Source organism: Papio anubis, chromosome X (genome assembly GCF_008728515.1).
Source record: "Papio anubis isolate 15944 chromosome X, Panubis1.0, whole genome shotgun sequence".
NCBI lineage: Eukaryota > Metazoa > Chordata > Mammalia > Primates > Cercopithecidae > Papio > Papio anubis.
This window is the reverse complement of record NC_044996.1, coordinates 96,314,224-96,331,601: the sequence shown is the minus strand read 5'-3', so window position 1 is coordinate 96,331,601 and position 17,378 is coordinate 96,314,224. Positions and strand designations below refer to the sequence as shown.

Below are 17,378 nucleotides of genomic sequence, written 5' to 3'. Positions count from 1 at the left end.
TGGGAGGCCAAGGTGGGCAGATCACGAGGTCAGGAGATTGAGATCATCCTGGCTAACACAGTGAAACCTCGTCTCTACTAAAAATACAAAAAATTAGCCGGGCGTGGTGGCACATGCCCATAATCCCAGCTACTCGGGAGGTTGAGGCAGGAGAATCACTTGAAGCCAGGAGGCAGAGATTGCAGTGAGCTGAGATCACGCCACTGCACTCCAGCCAGGGTGACAGAGCAAGACTCTGTCTCAAAAAAAAAAAAAAAATTGTAGAGATGGGGTCTCATTATGTTGCCCAGGTTAGTCTCGGACTCCTCGGCTTGAGCAGTCTTCCTGCCTCAGCCTCCCAAAGTGCTACCATGCCCAGCTTTTTGAGACAGGTTCTTACTGTTGCCCAGGTTGGAATGCAGTGGCACAATCAGCTCACTGCAGCCTCTACCTCTTAGGCTCCAGCCATCCTCCTGCCACAGCCTCCCAAGTAGCTGGGACTACAAAAGCACACCACCATGCCCAGCTAAATTTTAATTTTTTTGTAGAGAGAGAGTCTTGCTATATTGCCCAGGCTGGTCTCAAACTCCTAGCCTCAAGTGATCCTCTAGTCTCAGCCTCCCAAAGTGTTGGAATTACAGGCATGAGCCACCACACCTGTCCTTCCCTGTGCTTTAATGCTGATCCAGAGGTAAGTTTCAAGGAAGGGCCTCAGAGATCACCTCTTCAGCCTGCATATTCAGGAAAAGTCTAGCAGAATTGAAAAGTAGAAGGCCACTTCTGTCCTTTGAAATGTATAAGAACTTTACCCAGGAGGCTCAAATTGGCGTGAGAGATGCAACAGGCTTTATTGTTGCAGCAACACTAACATATATGCCCCATTCCCTGCTGAGGCCTGTCCCCACCTCACCCCTTGGTCGTCAATGATGTGGAACATTGGGGTGAGGGGCAAAATCCCTAAGCAGAGCTGGAGGGAGGCAAGTGGGACTGGTGAGGGTCGGGATCACCTGGGACCAGGGGTCCAACAGTCAGGATACCCAACTCCATCCACACAGGGGCATGGAACACTTGGGTTTTGAGTTCAAGATTTGGCAATGTCTTGACCTGGGTTGGAAGGTAGGGTAGGGTCTGGAAAAGCTTTGGTCCAGGATTCAAGATTTGAGAGTGCTTTGCCTCAGGCCCCAGTTTGGGGCTGAGCATGGAGAAGGGTGGATGGGAGTGTCTCTGGGTTCACAATTTGAAATTGGCCATGGATGCTGTGGCCTGAAGCCCCAGTGTTGGGGCTGGATGTAGGTGGCTCTTGGTTCTAGGTTCAGGGCTGGGGAAGACTCTTGTCCCTAGGTTATGGGGGCTGGGTGTGAGGGATATCTTAGTTTGGGGCTGGCGTGGGGGTAGGGTGGTCATAGATGTCCTGTTTTGTTTGGGCAGGGGGCTCTAGGCTCCTGTTTTAAGTGCTGGGAAAGGGCTCTGGGTCCCAATTATGGGCTGGGGGTGGGGTGGTATTCTCCAGGTCCTGAGTACAGATCCTAGGGGCCTAGGATCCAGCCTCTTGCTCTTGTCCCAGCGCCTCTAGTAGCAGGCCCATTGGCGTCCGCTTGAGACCAATGCTCTCGATCTTGTTCTCAATCTTGTTCTTAAGGTTGCGCAGGCGCAACGAGGCGTGCACCAGGATCACTGTGGGCGGCACCGAGAGGGGTGGTCAGTGGAATAGACCTCAGCCTGCAGCCAACCGGGGCCCACCGAAGGGAATTGGCGCGCAGGCAGGCCAATCGAGTGGTGAGCGGCCAGGACGCCTCAGATACTGAAAGCGTGGCCGAGTAATTGGCTTGGCAACGTGGGCACGGCCAGGGAAGGCGCCCGGTAACGGGGACGTGGCCAGTGGAAGGCACTTAACACCAGGAGTGAGATGGGAAAGGCGATAATAAAAGGGGTGTTCCCAGAAGGGGGAACGAAGTCCGGGAAGGCGCTTTTAGCGGGGGCGTGGTCAGGCCCTCGGGTTTCCCAGCCCCCTCTCAACCCGGGGACCGGGGCAGGGCTGGCCTGGTGCCTTAAGCATGTTCTGGCCGCTTTCCTGGCTATCTCGGGGTAGTGGAGACTCACGAAGCACCGGCCCGGCGATGCTGAGCAGGAAGGTGCAAGCGCCGCCCACGACCCAGAGAACCAGGAGGCCGACGGCAAGCACTGCGGCCAGGCAGGCAGCAGGGTGGCTGCGGCGGCAGCGGCGCACAGCTGCGCGGGTCTCAGCTGCCCACACCAGCATGCCGAGGGCCACCGCCACTACCAGCGCGCTCAGAAGCGTGTGCAGCGGACGCACGTACCTGCGGGTACAAGGGAACTAAGCTAGCCGGCCGGGCGGAGAGACGGCCTCCGGGACCACCACCCACCCTGGGCCCCAAGAGCCAGGGTATCCCGTCTCCGGACACTCCAGCTCGGCACATCCTCCCACCAGCCCTGTCTCCAGCAGGCCTATCTGCCAGGGCTCCCGACTCACCCCCGTAGACCCCTCCTTTCCTCCCTGTCAATTCCACTGTCCTGTCTTCCTCAAGTCCCCACTTCACGCCCTCCCATCCAGCTAGAGAAGACTCCCCACACCCCCGGGCTCCCAACACTTCTCTGGACTTTCCTTCCGACTCTACCCACACAGGGCCCCTCATCAGCCTGCCCGCAAGCTCCCTCTTTAACCCCAGCCCCTGCAAATCCCTCTTCCAGGCCTGTCTCCACACATTACCCTCTCCCCAGGCCTAGGGTCCTTATAGGAGCCCCCTCCAGGCTTCCTCCCCTCCCAATGCCCCCTCCAGGCTCCCATTTCCCTATAGATTCCTCCCTCCATCATTGCTAGAACCTCTTCTAGGTTGTCAGCCCCACTCTGAACTTCTAGCACTGCTCAAGTCCCTCCTCCAGATTCTCCATCCCTCTCTGGTCTCACGCTTTCCAACCATGGATCGTCCTCCTGGGCCCAAGTTCCCCAACAGGTACCTGCCCCTGGCGCCTTCCAGTCATAGCCAGGCTCCCCTCCAAGACCGGATCCCCAATAAATACATCTTCCAAACCCTCCAACTTTACCGTCTATTTCCCGGTCTCTGCCCTAAGTACTCCAGGGTCGGCCTCAATCTGGCCCCATCATTCACATTACCCCCCACCACATCCCTCAAGTACTCTCACGTCCCCCTTTCGGGCCCTCCTTTTTTTCCGGTTCACCTTCCAGCCTACTTTCCTCTTCCGTCCCACACTTGTCTCCATCTTCCCCAGATCTTCCCTCTAGACCCCCATCCCCCGCAGGCCCTCCTCATCAGCCAGGCTCCATCTCCCTGAGGCCCTCCTTATAACCAGGCTCCACCTCCTTCAAGATCTCCCTTCCAAGCCCCTCAGGCCGTCCATCTCTACTGACTTCGCCCTTCCCGGCCTTGCATCCCCACTCAGGTTCCCTGTCCTGGTCCTCAAAGACCTGTGGGTCTACCCCCCCACGCTCTGCAGACGTCCCCGGCCAACCGGCGCCTCCCTCCCTCACCCGGCAAGAGCGAGGCCGATGCCGAAGCAGAGAAGGTAGTTGGTTTGGTAGTAGAGGAGGTTGTTGATGACGCGGTGGCACCATCGCTGCGGGTCGCATGGATCCGGAGCCGCCAGACGCGCCGACCCCAGAACAAAGTCGTCCAGGGCGCGTAGCGGTGGCAGCCGTACCTCCGACATCCTGCCGGTTAATGTGGCTGGACCAGCCAGGAGGGGGCCGGACTACAACAACCGTTACGCCCCTCGCCACCGCGGGGCACACCGGGAAATGGAGTCTGGGCTGGGCAGCTATTTTCCTAACCTCCTAGGTGGATTGCGCAGGGGCGGCGATGCACGTGACCGGAAAAGCAACTAATACGCCGCTCAGAAAAGCAGCAAAGGCTGCCGGGAAATCAAGCCTTGGCCGCCGGGCTAGACGCTCCCAACCCTTAAAACTGCTATCCACCCCCGCGCGGGGCGCCGCAGGGGCTGCTCCGGGCGGTGCCAGCGGCTCAAGCACAAAGTAGCCAGACAGATAAGAAAGGAGGGACTGTCACAAGGATCCGAGTTGGATTCCACCTCCTTCCTGTCAGCGTCCAAAAGGGTCACATTTCTCCAGGAAACTCCATGCCCCGCTCCTGAGGTCAAGCCGTAAATGCCATTAAGGGCCTTTTATTCGTATTCATCACATCGGAAATCATCTCTTCCTAGGAAGCTTTTTAAAAATCTCCAGGTTGGATTAGGGCACTCCCTCTGGGTCCCTGGCAATTTCCTCCAAGTTAGGGATCCCAAGGGGTCGCTGCCTTCCTGGGTCTCTGGCCTAGCCCTTGGGGCACACAGTCATCAAGAAGTGCTGGGGGGAATTGAGCTCTTTATTTAGACATAGCTCTGCTGAGTAGAAAGTGGGCACCGGCCCCATTAATGCTTGCTGGCTGGTGGCTTCCAAGCACGCCCCACTGCCAAGGCTCAGCTCTGCAGTCTGCCACTGCAGGTCCCTAGCACAGCCCCCAGGGTCCTTAAAAGTCATCATCATCACAGATGTCAAGGTACACGTCGAAAGCCTCTCTGTTGCAGTTTCCATCAGGAGTGAAGACATATTTGTGGAAGGTCCCATCTACGCAGATGGCTGGGGGAGGGGGAGTGGTAAAAGGTCAGAGGCTGCCACAGCCACAGGTTCCAATCCTCTCAGGCATCTCAGGACCTAGGGTCTGCCTCAAGGCCTTTGCCCAGTGCTGTCTCCCTTACTGAAGATGAAGCTGAGCCTCACGTGGCCCTAAAATTCTTTCAGGTCCAACCTACAGGCCTCTGCCCCATGCAGTACCCCCAACCAAGGGGCTGTTACCACTCACCAATGACAGAGTTGACGTTCTTGGAAGTATTGCGACCGAAGGCGCAGATGCAAGCTGACTCAGCAGGCACAGTGAAGCTCGCCAGGCTCCACTGAGAGTCCACGTACTGCCCAATCATAGGCCCCACCTTGCCCACGCGAGCCAGCCTGCAGGCAGCACTGGCTAAGCCCAGGTATGGTAAACGGGCAGGGGGACAGGGAGGGACAAGGTAGGGTGGGGAGGGGGTACTCACGCGGAGCGGCGGTTGAGGCGGGTATCCTTGAGAGCAAAGATATGGACGGTGCCCTTATCACTGGAAGCGCAGAGGAAGGAGGAGTCGTGACTGAAGTTAATGCTAGAAGACAGATCAGCAGTGATGCCCACATGTCATGTGGTATGGGGTCACCAGCCCACCATGCATACCCTGTGCTCACCAGTAGAGAGTGGCAGGGTCAGTGCCTCGGCGCAGCTCCACCAGTTTCTCCTTGGATTGTGTGTCAAAGAGGCGGATAAGGGTACCCTTCTGGGAGGCTGAGGCCACTACAGTGCCTGGCTGGTTTAGAGACACACAGGCTATGTCACTCTGATGTGCATTGATGGTGAATGGAGCAGACGAGGTGCCAGGCTTTGTGCTCGCCAGGTCCTGGGGTAGGAGGGAGGAGTCTGAGGTTGAGGTGGTATGGAGGGAAGGGGCCAAGAGTCCACAAGGAAAGCCAGTCCACCAACCTTCCCACCCTTGTCCACTGGACGGCTCACCACAAGTTGCAGACTCCCACACTTGTGTCCCGGGAACACTAACAGTTGCTTCTCCAGGCTGGGGCAGAGGTCACAGAGCCCTAGGGTGTGAAGATGAGGGTGGGTGGGCGGCTGAAGAGGAGGCAGCATCTCAGAATGGACAGAGCTGGATGAGGACCAGACTTCAACCCTTCATGATAAGCTTAACCCAAAGAACCCTGAGGGGGCTCACCTCAGCTGCATGCCCTGCCAGCTAGGCAGATTCCATTCCTTGCTCTGCAGCTGTGGAATCTAGTAAGCTGCTATAACAGCCCCAGGAGGCTCAGGGATCCCTGACACACCCACCCATGTCCTCATGAGGTGTTTCTGCTCTGCCACTGGGGCACCCAGGGGTGGGGCAGGGCCAGAGGTGGGGAGAACTGGCTGAGGGCTGGAAAGATGGAGAGGCTGTGAGTGTGAGCATCTCCCTGCCTCTTTCCCCATTTCTCTGTGTGTGTGTGCCCCTTCCTTTCTTTCCTCATCTCTGCCCCTCTGTCCCATCCACTGTTTCATGTCCTTACACCTGTGTGTCTGAGCCCTCTCACCCTTGGGGTTGTCCCGGGTATCAAACTCAAACAGCTTTCGGGGATTGTCAGGGAAGGAGTACACATAGATGCGGTTCTTCAGCACGATCACGATCCTGTGGGTATCACACAACACAGGATGGCCGTGAGGGGGCGGCGGGATGCCCAGGGAGGACTATCCCTCTCACTTGCTGTGGGGACTTCCTACCTCCCACCCCCGTCCTCCTCAGGCTCACTTGTCATGGCGCATGCGCACAGAAAGCACTGGCTTGGTGAAGGTGAACTCCAGCACCAGCTTCTCCTTGGAGTCCTTGCCCTCCCGGGCATCGTCCCAGATCAGCACTGCTGGGCAGGTGGGTGGGTTGTCGGGGCCAAGGTTTAGGGTAAGGGGCAGCCCTGGTGACACAGGATCCACCCCTGCTTCCCAGGGACCTCAACCTACTTACTTAGCCTTTCAATAAACACCCAGTGAGATCCTCACACAGTATGAGCACTTGTGGACATGATCCCTGAGAGGAGTGTTCTAGACTATTACACTCATCTACAGATGAGGAAACTGAGGTTCAAAGTGGTTGAGTGCTGGCCAAGGACCTCAAAGCCCATCAGCAACCAAACAGGGACTCACACTCAGACCTGTAACTTCCCCTGGGTAACTATTTCTGCCTCCAGAGTCCTAGTCCATGCACCCTGGAGATTTCTGTGAGGAATCCTAGGGCTCTGTGACTCACCTAGGGTGACTCCTGCCCTGTCCAGAGGGGATCAGCAAGAAAAATCCTTAAAGCAAGATGGCACTTGAGGCTCAAGCCAAGTGGGTATTGGGAAGACGGCTCCAAGATTTTAAAACCTATTGCTTGTGTGACCTTGGATGAGTCACTTAACTGCACTGGGCCTCAGTTTCCTCATTGGTAAAAATGGGGATAACGATCCTTCCTACCCCATAGAGTTACTGTGAGGATTAAATGAGTTAATATATGTAAAGTGCTTAGGGCAGTCCCAGGCTCACAGTAAGTGCTCTAGGGCATGGCACACAGGAGGCACTCAATCAGCATTTTAAAAATGAAAACAAAGCACCAAGCTTCTCAAGCTATAAGATCCATGACTTCCAAGCTGTAGGCCTCCTCACTGTGTGACTCTGAAGTACTCTGACATCTTCATCTGCCAGTACCTTGGGGTGCCTGTGGGAGGCCAGGAATCCGAGAAATCTGGGCCAAAGGGCAGGATGAGGGCACTTACCTGAGATCTCTGAGAACTTAGGGCTACTACCACCGCCCACCAAGGCCAGAAGGTTGGAGCGGTGCAGCATCTCCACCAAGCCCATGCTGCCCACTTGCTCGTGGTCTGGACAGGGACCAGGGTGTCAGTGGAGGTAGGAACCAATGCCCAGCCCAGCTCTTCTGCCCATTGCCCCTCCCCTGCCAACAGCTCACCCAGATGCCCCTTCTCCATCAAGGGCTCCACGTTGTAGATGCGCACACCTGTCTCCATGGCGCAACAAAAGCAGCCTGGGGGATGGAAGGAATCCAGACTGCCTTAAAGAATGCCCAGGTAGGAAGCTGGGGGCCCATGGCCCACTTCTGACCCCTCTTTCCCTTGCTCCCTCCCACAAGGGTACAGGCCCAAGCCTCTCTCACTTTGGTCTTGGTTGAAACGCAGGCTGGTCACTCCTCGAAGTGGCTGTTGAGTCATGGTCCAGGATTGTTCCCCTGGATACAAATGGGATAAAGATGAGAAGAGTCCTGGAGTCTCCCCTCCAAGTTCTGCCTCACCTGATTTCCTCCTCCTCCCACTCTGCTAACTACTGACTCTGGACTGACTGCAAAAAAGATAAAAACAGGCTGGGTGTGGTGGCTCATGCCTGTAATCCCAGCACTTTGGGAGGCCGAGGCGGGTGGATCACCTGAGGTCAGGAGTTAGATCAGCCTGGCCAACATGGTGAAATCCTGTCTCTAGTAAAAATAAAAAATTACCCAGGTGTAGTGGGGCACACCTATAATCCCAGCTACTCAGGAGGCTGAGGCAGGAGAATCACTTGAACCCAGGAGGCAGAGGTTGCACTGAGCTGAAATCGAGTTATTGCATTCCAGCCTGGGTGACAGAGCGAGACTCCATCTCGGGGGAAAAAAAAGAAGATAAAAACAGACTCTGAGTCTCAGGGTCTCTGCTCTAAGCTCCCAAGATCCCAAACAGCATGGCCAGGAACCCTCCCTCTTTCAGGTTTGGCAAGCTCCAGGCCCACACTGACGTGGACCCCACACCTCCTTTTTACATGCTGGCCCTCACTGACTTGTCAGGAAGTAATGTGATAGGGGGTGCCCCCGTGATATCTTCCCCACCCCCAGCCAATCTTGATCCCAATGCCAGACATGGCCTGGAACCACTCCCAACCCATTTCTCATCTTCACACCTGACCTAGCACCAGACTCTGTCAATAAATAGACAAAAGTGGGCTAGGAGATCCACTTGTACCTCCCTGACTTGGCCCTGAGACTGCTATGCTTGGTCTGCCATCCGCAGGAACTCCTCTGCTCCTACCCTTCTAACTCCACCCCAACCTATTCGACCACCCCAGAGTCCTCTCACACCTTTCCCCCTCACCAGCTTCCCCAAACCCCTTCAGGATGCCTACCTTGGGATGACCCCTTCTCATGCCTTGGTAACTACCCATCAGGGCCAGCCTAGACACTTCCCTAGATTGGCTTATGCCCTGGGGACTCTACCCTAGGATTCCCCCTAGCACTCTAAATTTTCCACCCCAGGACATCTTCTTCCTTGTGTTCTGCTGTCCTTGACTACAACATAACCTGGCCTGGACCCAACCCCAGGAACCCCACCCATCCTCCTAAGATTCCCTTCTAGACCCCTATCCAAGACCCTGCCTCAGGGCACCCTTACCCTCTAAGACGCTTGCCCAAAACAAACCACCCAAAACTCCTACCTAGGAGAACCTCAACCCCTAAGATGCCTGCACAGTCCCCTACTAAGATTACTGCCATAGAGCCCCCAACTTCCCTTCAAACCCTCAACTCCCCAAGACCTCTGGCCAGACACGCTCCCTCCCCATCCTCCAAGAGCCCAAATCTTCCTTTCTTTCAGTTACACCCTCCACTGGAATGCCTCATGCTCTTTCTTTGGACAGCTCTGCCTTAGAGTTATTCTCTGGACAGCTCCAACTTTCAAGACCCCTTTTTTGCACCTCCATTCCAAATGCCCGCACCACCCCAAACTGTGTCCGGGATGCCTCGCCCCTCTCCCAAGACCAGCCGCATGCTCCTTCCAACGCCAGCACCCACTCAAGACCTCTGCCTTAGACCCCTACTCGAAAGACTCCCAGCCTCCCCCAGACCCCAACCAACCCTGGGATCGTGCTCCAGCTTCCTGCCGCCTTCACCGGCCTGACCTCCGCGTGTCCCTGACCCGGGCCCCAGCTGTCGGTGCCGCCCGCGGCCCGGTTTTCTGACCTCCCGGGCCTTGGAGCCCGGCTCGGGTGTTTACATCGGGCCCTACTTCCGGGGGAGGGAGCCTGTCGCAGGAAATGACTCACCCCAGCTGGAAAAAGGCGGCCACCGCCTTCCTCACCCAGTTCCCGGGTCTTCGGAGCATCGCTAGTGACAGCGGGGTCCTCCGGGGAGGGCGTGGGGAGCGGAGGAAGGTCGGCTGCGGGACCGGAGGCGAAGGGTGTTCCTCAAGGCCGAGACTGTCTGAGGGAACCGGGAAGGGTGGGGAGAGAGAGCGTGCCTTGCCCCCAGCAGAGCGAAACCGGCCGAACTCTCAGTCCCTCGGTCACCCACGATGGGGGAGTAAACCTTCCCTGCGAACAAGATGTGGACCTCCGCGGCGACCGAGAGTATCCGCCCCCGTTCGCAACACACAGTCCTCCCAGGCTTCCAAAGGGGCGGTGCCGGGGGCTACAGGCGGCTGCGGACCTGGAGACCTCGAAAGTGGTGAAACCTTGGCTCCGGGAAGCCAAGGAACAGATTTCGCTTTCTTTCTCCCCACCCCCTGCCCCCGCCCCCGCCAGCTCCGAGTTTTGTCTTTTGTGTTTTGTTTAGTTTTGTTTTCTGAGACAGACTCGGGTTCTCGGCTCATTGCAACCTCCGCCTCCCGGGTTCAAACGGTTATCCTGCCTCAGCCTCCGGAGTAGCTGGGATTGCAGGCATGCGCCACCACGCCCAGCTAATTTTTGTATTTTTAGTAGAGACGGGGTTTCACCGTGGTCATTATCAGGTTGAATCCTTGAACTCCTGACCTCAGGTGATCCACCCGCCTCGGCCTCCCAAAGTGCTGGGATTACAGGCTTGAGCCACCACGCCCGGACTCTGCTTTTATTTTTACAAAATACAAAATAGCTTTTTGATGGTAAAAGGTATTAATACTTTTGGGTTAAGAAAAAGAGGTCCCACTACGATATTTTTAAAAAGCCCCAAATTATGTGCATACTGGAAGGAATTTTTGAGACAGAGTTTGCCTGGGCCCAGGCTGGAGTGTAATTAGCGCGATGTGGCGCCCACTACAACCCTAGCCTCCCAGGTTCATAAGGGATCTTCACTTCTCATAGCCTTCCCAAGTAGCTGATTACAGGCATGTGCCACCAATGCCTCCAGCTAATTTTGTATTTTAGTGAGAGATACAAGGCCTCCATGCTGATCAGTCTGGTCTCAAACCTGACCTCATGGATTCAATTGTCTCAGCCTCCCAAAGTGCTGGGATTATATATGAGCTACTATGCAAGGCGCTGGAAGGCTGATTTTACTAAATTTTACATTAAGAAATAATAAATAGTTGCTGGTGGCTCCACACGCCTGTAATCCCAGCACTCTGAGGATGGGCAGGCAGATTCACGGTTAGAGTTCGGCATCAGCCTGCCAGCATGGTGAAACCCCATCTCTACTAAAAATACAAAAATTAGCCAGACATTGTGGTGCACACTGTAGTCCCAGCTACCGTGAGGCTGAGGCAGGAGAATCACTTGAACCCGTGAGGCAGAGGTTGCAGAGCTGAGATCGCACTACTGCACTCCAGCCTGGTAATAGAGTGAGACTCTGTTCAAAAATTAGCCGAAAGCATGGGTGACACGGCCTGTAATCCTAGCTACTGGGGAGGCTGAGGCAGGAGAATCAGCTGAACCCAGGAAGCAGGTTGATCTTAGCCCAGATCCTGCCATTGCACTCAGCCTGGGTGACAAGAGAAACTCCGTCTCAAAAAGGACCAGGCATGGTGGTATGCCTGTATCCCAGCACTTGGGAGGCCAAGGCAGGTGGATTGCCTGAGCTCAGGGGTTTGAGACCACCCTGGGCAACATGGTGAAACCTCCTCACTAAAATACAAAAATTAGCCGGGCATGGTGGTGGGTCAAAGTCCCAGCTACCGGGAGGCTGAGGCAGGAGAATCATGGAACCAGAAGGCAGAGGCTGCAGGACAAGATCGCGACCACTGCACTCCAGCCTGGGCAAGATTGATTGAAACCATAGGATGGATGAAGAGGAGGGATGAGGACGATGAGGGATTGGATACTGGACACTGGATTGATACTGGAATACTGAACTGGATATGACCTCTTCCTTCAAGATTCTTGCAATATAGTCGCACTGGCAATTTTTGACAGTCTATGGAGACTGAGTATTAAAGAAAAAAAATGAAAAATACAGAGAAATCTCATTCTTTAATACAATCAGGGTTTCACATTGATGCAATTCCTCCATCCTTTACTTTTTTTGAAGTATTGTTTTGATGCTTCTGTTTCTTCATATATTAATATATAAGAACATCTTTTCAACTGGTTCATGATATTACGTAGCATTGTTCAGCCCTTCCCCAACTGATGGCTGCCTAGGTTGTTTCAGATACTGTGTTGTTAATTCCCATGGACATATTTACTTGTGAATTTTGGCCCTATATACTCCCCTTGGCATGATTCCCCTACTGTGCTCAACAAGGCCAGTCATCTGGCTTTCTTCAGATTCCACTTCCTCATGTCCCAGACCATATTCAACTCAATTCAATTTGGTGTGTGTCACTCCCATGTTTTGGGACTGCTTCTAACTAGACCATCGATGTGCATAATTTGGCAAACCAGCAATCACCTTTCGTTCTTTCCTAGACTCCTTCTAGTGAAACCCACAATTCCTCTCTACCTCTTGGTTTTTCTTTCTTCTTTTCTTTCTTTTTGATGGAGTCTCACCTGTCACTCTGTATGGGAGTGCAGTGGCACCATCTCGCTCACTGCAACCTCTGCTTCTTGGGTTCAAGTGATTCTCCTGCCCATTCTCCGAAGCTGATTACATGCGCGCCTCACCATGCCCAGCTAATTCTTTTTGAGACGGAGGTTCACTTTGTCACCCAGGCTGAGCAGAAAAGCCCAAATACTGCAACCTCCGCCTCCCAGATTCAAGCGATTCTCCTGCCTTAGCTTCCTGAGTAGCTGGGATTATAGGCACGCACCACCACGCCCAGCTAATTCTGTATTTTTAGTAGGGACGAGGTTTCACCATGTTGGTCAGGCTGGTCTGGAACTCCTGACCTCGTGATCCACCCGTCTCGGCCTCCCAAAGTGCTGGGATTACAGGCATGAGCCACCATGCCAGGCCTCTCTTGTTTTTTTTTTTTTTTTCCTCCATCTCTGGCTGCTCCACTTGTATCAAACTTCCAAGTATTAGAATATCCTTGGGTATAATCCTGTCTGATCCTCTCTTCCTAAGTGACTGCCTCTTCTCCCATAGCCTTAATTATTGCAAATATTTGGAAGATCCTCTAGGCCTTCAGCTTAGACCTTTCTCTGGAACACCAGACACAAACGTACTGCAATGACCTGTTTGACGTTCATGTGGGTGTCGCATACTGCTTATCCATCCAAACAGATTTATCCTATTTCCCTTACTCAGATGCTCCCCCACTGTCTCCTTTATCTCAACCAATGGCATCACAATGCAGTTTGTAGCCAAGTGTGGTGGCTCACGCCTGTAATCCCAGCACTTTGGGTGGGCGAGGTGGGTGGATCACTTGAGGTCAGGAGTTGAGAGCAACCTGGCCAACACGGTGAAACCCCATCTCTACTAAAAATACAAAAATTAGCTGGGTGTGGTGGTGCGTGCCTGTAATCATAGCTACTAAGGAGGCTGAGGTGGAAGAATCGCTTGAACCCGGGAGGCAGAGGTTGCAGTGAGCTGAGATTGCACCACTGCACTCTAGCCTGGGTGACAGAGCAACGCTCCATCTAAAAAAAAAAAAAAGAATAAAAATAAAAATACATTTTGTTACTTGAGTCAAAGAGCAGATATATCATGCTTAATTCCCCTATGTTTTCTTTTTCTTTCTTTTCTTTCTTTCTTTTTTTTTTTTTTTTGAGATGGAGCCTTGCTCTGTTGTCCAGGCTGGAGTGCAATGGCGTGGTCTCGGCTCATTGCAACCTCTGCCTTCTGGGTTCAAACGATTCACCTGCCTCAGCCTCTCAAGTAGCTAGGATTACAGGCTCCCACCACTACACCCAGCTAATTTTTGTATTTTTAGTAGAGGCGGGGTTTCGCCATCTTGGTCAGGCTGGTCTCGAACTCCTGACCTTGGGCGATCCACCTGCCTCGACCTCCCAAAGTGCTGGGATTACAGGCGTGAGCCACCACGCCCAGCTGATTCCCCTACATTTTCATTGGCAAATTCTGTTGGTCCCACTGTCGAAAGTTATCATGGGCTGGGCATGGTGGCTCATGCCTGTAATCTCAGCACTTTGGGAAGCTGAGGTGGGAGGATTCCTTGAGGCTAGGAGTTTGAGAGCAGTCTGGGCAAGTCCCTGTCTCTACAAGAAAAAAAGGTGTCATGCACTCTGTCAAAGTGGAATAACAGGGACCAAATTTGCCCTCTCACAGGAAACAACCAACTTTGCCCCCCACAAAAAAACAAAATACATGAAACAATAATTTTCTTTTTTTTTTTGACGGACTCTCACTTTGTCGCCCAGGCACAATCTTGCAATGGCAAGATCTCGGCTCACTGCAACCTCTGCCTCCCAGGTTCAAGTGATTCTCCTGCTTCAGCCTCCTGAGTAGCTGGGGTTACAGGTGCCTTGCCACCATGCCCGGCTAATTTTTGTATTAGTAGAGATGGGGTTTCACCATGTTGGCCAGGCTGGTCTTGGACTCCTGACCTCAGGTATTCTGCCTGCCTCAGCCTCCTAAAGTGCTGGGACTAGGTGTGAGCCACTGCGCCCGGCCGAAACAATGATTTTTAAGACATTAGACATCAGGCACCAAAGGACAGTGATCCCTGAAAGATGGGAAACAAGGTGAACACTACAATTGTCCCAGCACACTGCCTGGAGAGCTTCCATGCTATGGCACTGGAAGGGGAAACTGAGGCAGCGCCTGGTGGACTCCCTAAGTCGAGGTGGTCCAGAGAGACATGGGCAGCTGTAGTTAAAAGGACAGAATGTCAGGATAGAGGAGCACAGAGAATCGCAGAGATCTGCAGAGGGTTGCCCCTCAGTATTTAGCAGAGTACTTACCGACACATGCGTATGAGGCAGCTACCTAAGGCCAGGAAAAGAACCATCCGAATGGATTGGAGGGAACAGGTCCTGACACTCACATGGAGCTTTTGAAAATAGTGCCTGCATCCACCAACCAGAGTGGAAAACTCATAATTCAACAGGGCATAGAGTACACAGGAACGTCTCATCTCAGTTGTGGGGAGTAACTAGCCCTAGACTTAGTATTGCTCCAGGCTCACTTCACGCATCATAAAAGAAGACCTGAAAAGATCCTTAGGAATAACAAAGATTGATAGGAATAAAAAAAGACCCAGCTCCTAAAAAGGTAAAATTGACAATGTCTGTTATCCAAACAAAGATTACCTGGCATAAAAAGAATCAGGAGGCTGGGTGCAGTGGCTCATGCCTGTAATCCCAGCACTTTGGGAGGCCGAGGGCGAGTGGATTGCTTGAGCCCAGGAGTTGGAGAACAGCCTGGGAAACATGGTGAAACCCTGTCTCTACAAATAATTTTAAAAGTTAGCTGGGAGTGATGGTGTGTGCCTCTAGTCCCAGCTACTCAGGAGGTCGAGGTGGGAGGATTGCTTGGGCCCAGGAGGCCGAGGCTGCAGTGAGCCATGATGGGGCCATTGCACTTAAGCCTAGGTGACAAAGAGTGAGACTCTGTCGCTAAAAATAAACACATAAATAAAATGAAAAGGACAATATTCCAATGACCTAGTAATCTGTGGAAACTTGGATGAAAATTTAGGTATTCCAGACTTGTGCAAATTAATTGTATCTATATCTCAGAGAAAATCTTCCTCAAAACATGATTTTTTTTTTATTGGGGAGACAGCTTCCAATGTAAACTGAAAGTGCACACCTAAAACACAAATCTGTAAGGTAAAAATTACTCTGCTCAGACCCAGTTGAGCCAGCTTTAATATTAGTGTCCCTCCTTTATTACCAGAAAGGGGTCCCGATCCAGACCCCAAGAGAGGGTTATTTGAGATGGAGTTTCGCTCTTGTTGCTCAGGTTGGAGTGCAATGGCGTGATCTCGGCTCACTTCAACCTCCGTTTCCTGGGTTCAAGCGATTCTCCTGCCTCAGCCTCCTAAGTAGCTGGGATTACAGGTGCATGCCATCACGCCCGGCTAATTTTTGTATTTTTAGTAGAGATGGGGTTTCGCCATGTTGGTCAGGTTGGTCTCGAATTCCTGACCTCAAGTGATATGCCCACTGGGCCTCCCAAAGTGCTGGGATTACAGGCGTGAACCACCGTGCCTGGCCAAACAACATCTCTTTAAACAACTGCCCCTGGGCATGGATGGGTGGGTGGAGGTTGTGACTGAGCTGAGATGCTCCTTTCTCTCTGAGACTGATAAATTTTGCATACTTTACATAGCTCAGACTGCCCTTGGGCTATTTGTCTTTTCTCCACCCCCCACCCCCCACCCCCGGCCAGGCGGAGTCTTGCTCTTTCGCCCAGGCTGGAGTGCAGTGGCATGATCTCTGCTCACTGCAGCCTTCATCTCCTGGGTTCAAGCAATTCTTCTGCCTCAGCCCCCCGAGTAATGGGGATTACAGGCATGCACCACCACACCAGGCTAGTTTTTGTATTTTTAGTAGAGACGGGGTTTCACTGTGTCGGCCAGGCTGGTCTGGAACTCCTGACCTCAAATGATCTGCCCCCTTTGGCCTCCCAAAATGCTGGGATTACGGGTGTGAGCCACCATGCCCAGCCTCTTTTTTTTGTTTTTTAGAGACAGAGTCTGGATCCTCCTGTCTCTGCCTCCTGAAGTGGTGGGATTACAGGCATGAGGAACCGCTCCCAGACTAGTTTTATTTTCTCATTGCAAATTTAGGAGCTGTTAGTATACTTTTGTTTTGTTTTGTTTTGTTTGTTTGTTTGTTTGTTTTAAAGATAAAGAAGGCTGGGCATGGTGGCTCACGCCTGTAATCCCAGCACTTTGGGAGGCCAAGGTGGGCAGATCACCTAAGGTCAGGAGTTCGAGACCAGCCTGGACAACATGGTGAAACCCTGCCTCTACTAAAAATACAAAATTAGCTGGGCATGGTGGCGCATGCCTGTAATCCCAGCTACTTGGGAGGCTGAGGCAGGAGAATCACTTGAACCCGGGAGGCGGAGGTTGCAGTGAGTCGAGATTGTGCCACTGCAGTCCCGCTTGGACAACAGAGCGAGACTCTGTATCAAATAAATAAATTAATTAAAATGAAAGAGATCACCTAGCAAGTGAATGTAAATAAAGAAGAGGTTAGAGGACTAACACTTGGGACATTGGTAAGATATAGGGCTCAGGGGAACCAGGAGGAACTAGTGAGACTGAGTAGAACCCAGTGAGGCAGGAGTAGAACCAAGAGAGGATTCCAGAAAGTCAAAGGAAAAAGCATTTCAATGACAGGTGCGGTGGCTCATGCCTGTAATCTGAGCACTTTGGGAGGCCAAGGTGGGAAGACTGCTTGAGCAATTGCTGAGATTATTTTAGCTGGAGGTTGAGGCTTCAGTGAGCCATGATTGTGCCACTGCACCCCAGCCTGGGCAACAGAGCGAGACCCAGTCTCAAAATTTTTAAAAACATAAAAAATCAGTGGCAGTTGGCCGGGCGCGGTGGCTCAAGCCTGTAATCCCAGCACTTTGGGAGGCCGAGACGGGTGGATCACGAGGTCAGGAGATCGAGACCATCCTGGCTAACACGGTGAAACCCCGTCTCTACTAAAAAATACAAAAAAACTAGCCGGGCGAGGTGGCGGGCGCCTGTAGTCCCAGCTACTTGGGAGGCTGAGGCAGGAGAATGGCGTGAACCCGGG

The 17,378-nt window shown here is 53.1% G+C and overlaps 2 protein-coding genes across 8 annotated transcripts; both read right to left on the bottom strand.

Moving 5' to 3' along the window:
- Positions 1-802: 802 nt before the first annotated feature.
- On the bottom strand, positions 803-3,812 carry PRAF2 (PRA1 domain family member 2). The gene is made up of 3 exons (XM_003917693.2): positions 3,488-3,812; positions 2,080-2,297; positions 803-1,653 (listed from the first exon to the last, which is right to left on the bottom strand). The coding sequence occupies exons 1-3, from the start codon at positions 3,664-3,666 to the stop codon at positions 1,514-1,516; spliced, it is 537 nt and encodes a 178-aa protein (XP_003917742.1). The 5' UTR covers positions 3,667-3,812; the 3' UTR covers positions 803-1,513.
- A 309-nt stretch (positions 3,813-4,121) lies between these two features.
- Positions 4,122-10,014, bottom strand: WDR45 (WD repeat domain 45). Of its 7 annotated transcripts, none has more exons than XM_009197568.4 (11): positions 9,633-10,014; positions 7,723-7,794; positions 7,519-7,593; positions 7,325-7,429; positions 6,328-6,436; positions 6,113-6,207; positions 5,550-5,629; positions 5,228-5,436; positions 5,047-5,148; positions 4,815-4,960; positions 4,122-4,591 (listed from the first exon to the last, which is right to left on the bottom strand). In XM_009197568.4, the coding sequence occupies exons 2-11, from the start codon at positions 7,775-7,777 to the stop codon at positions 4,482-4,484; spliced, it is 1,086 nt and encodes a 361-aa protein (XP_009195832.1). In that variant the 5' UTR covers positions 7,778-7,794; positions 9,633-10,014; the 3' UTR covers positions 4,122-4,481. The 7 variants fall into 7 exon arrangements, with proteins under 7 accessions (XP_009195832.1, XP_009195833.1, XP_009195831.1 ...); XM_009197569.4 differs by having other exon boundaries at positions 6,328-6,433; positions 9,633-10,011; XM_009197567.3 differs by lacking the exon at positions 9,633-10,014 and adding an exon at positions 9,445-9,612.
- Positions 10,015-17,378: the final 7,364 nt, after the last annotated feature.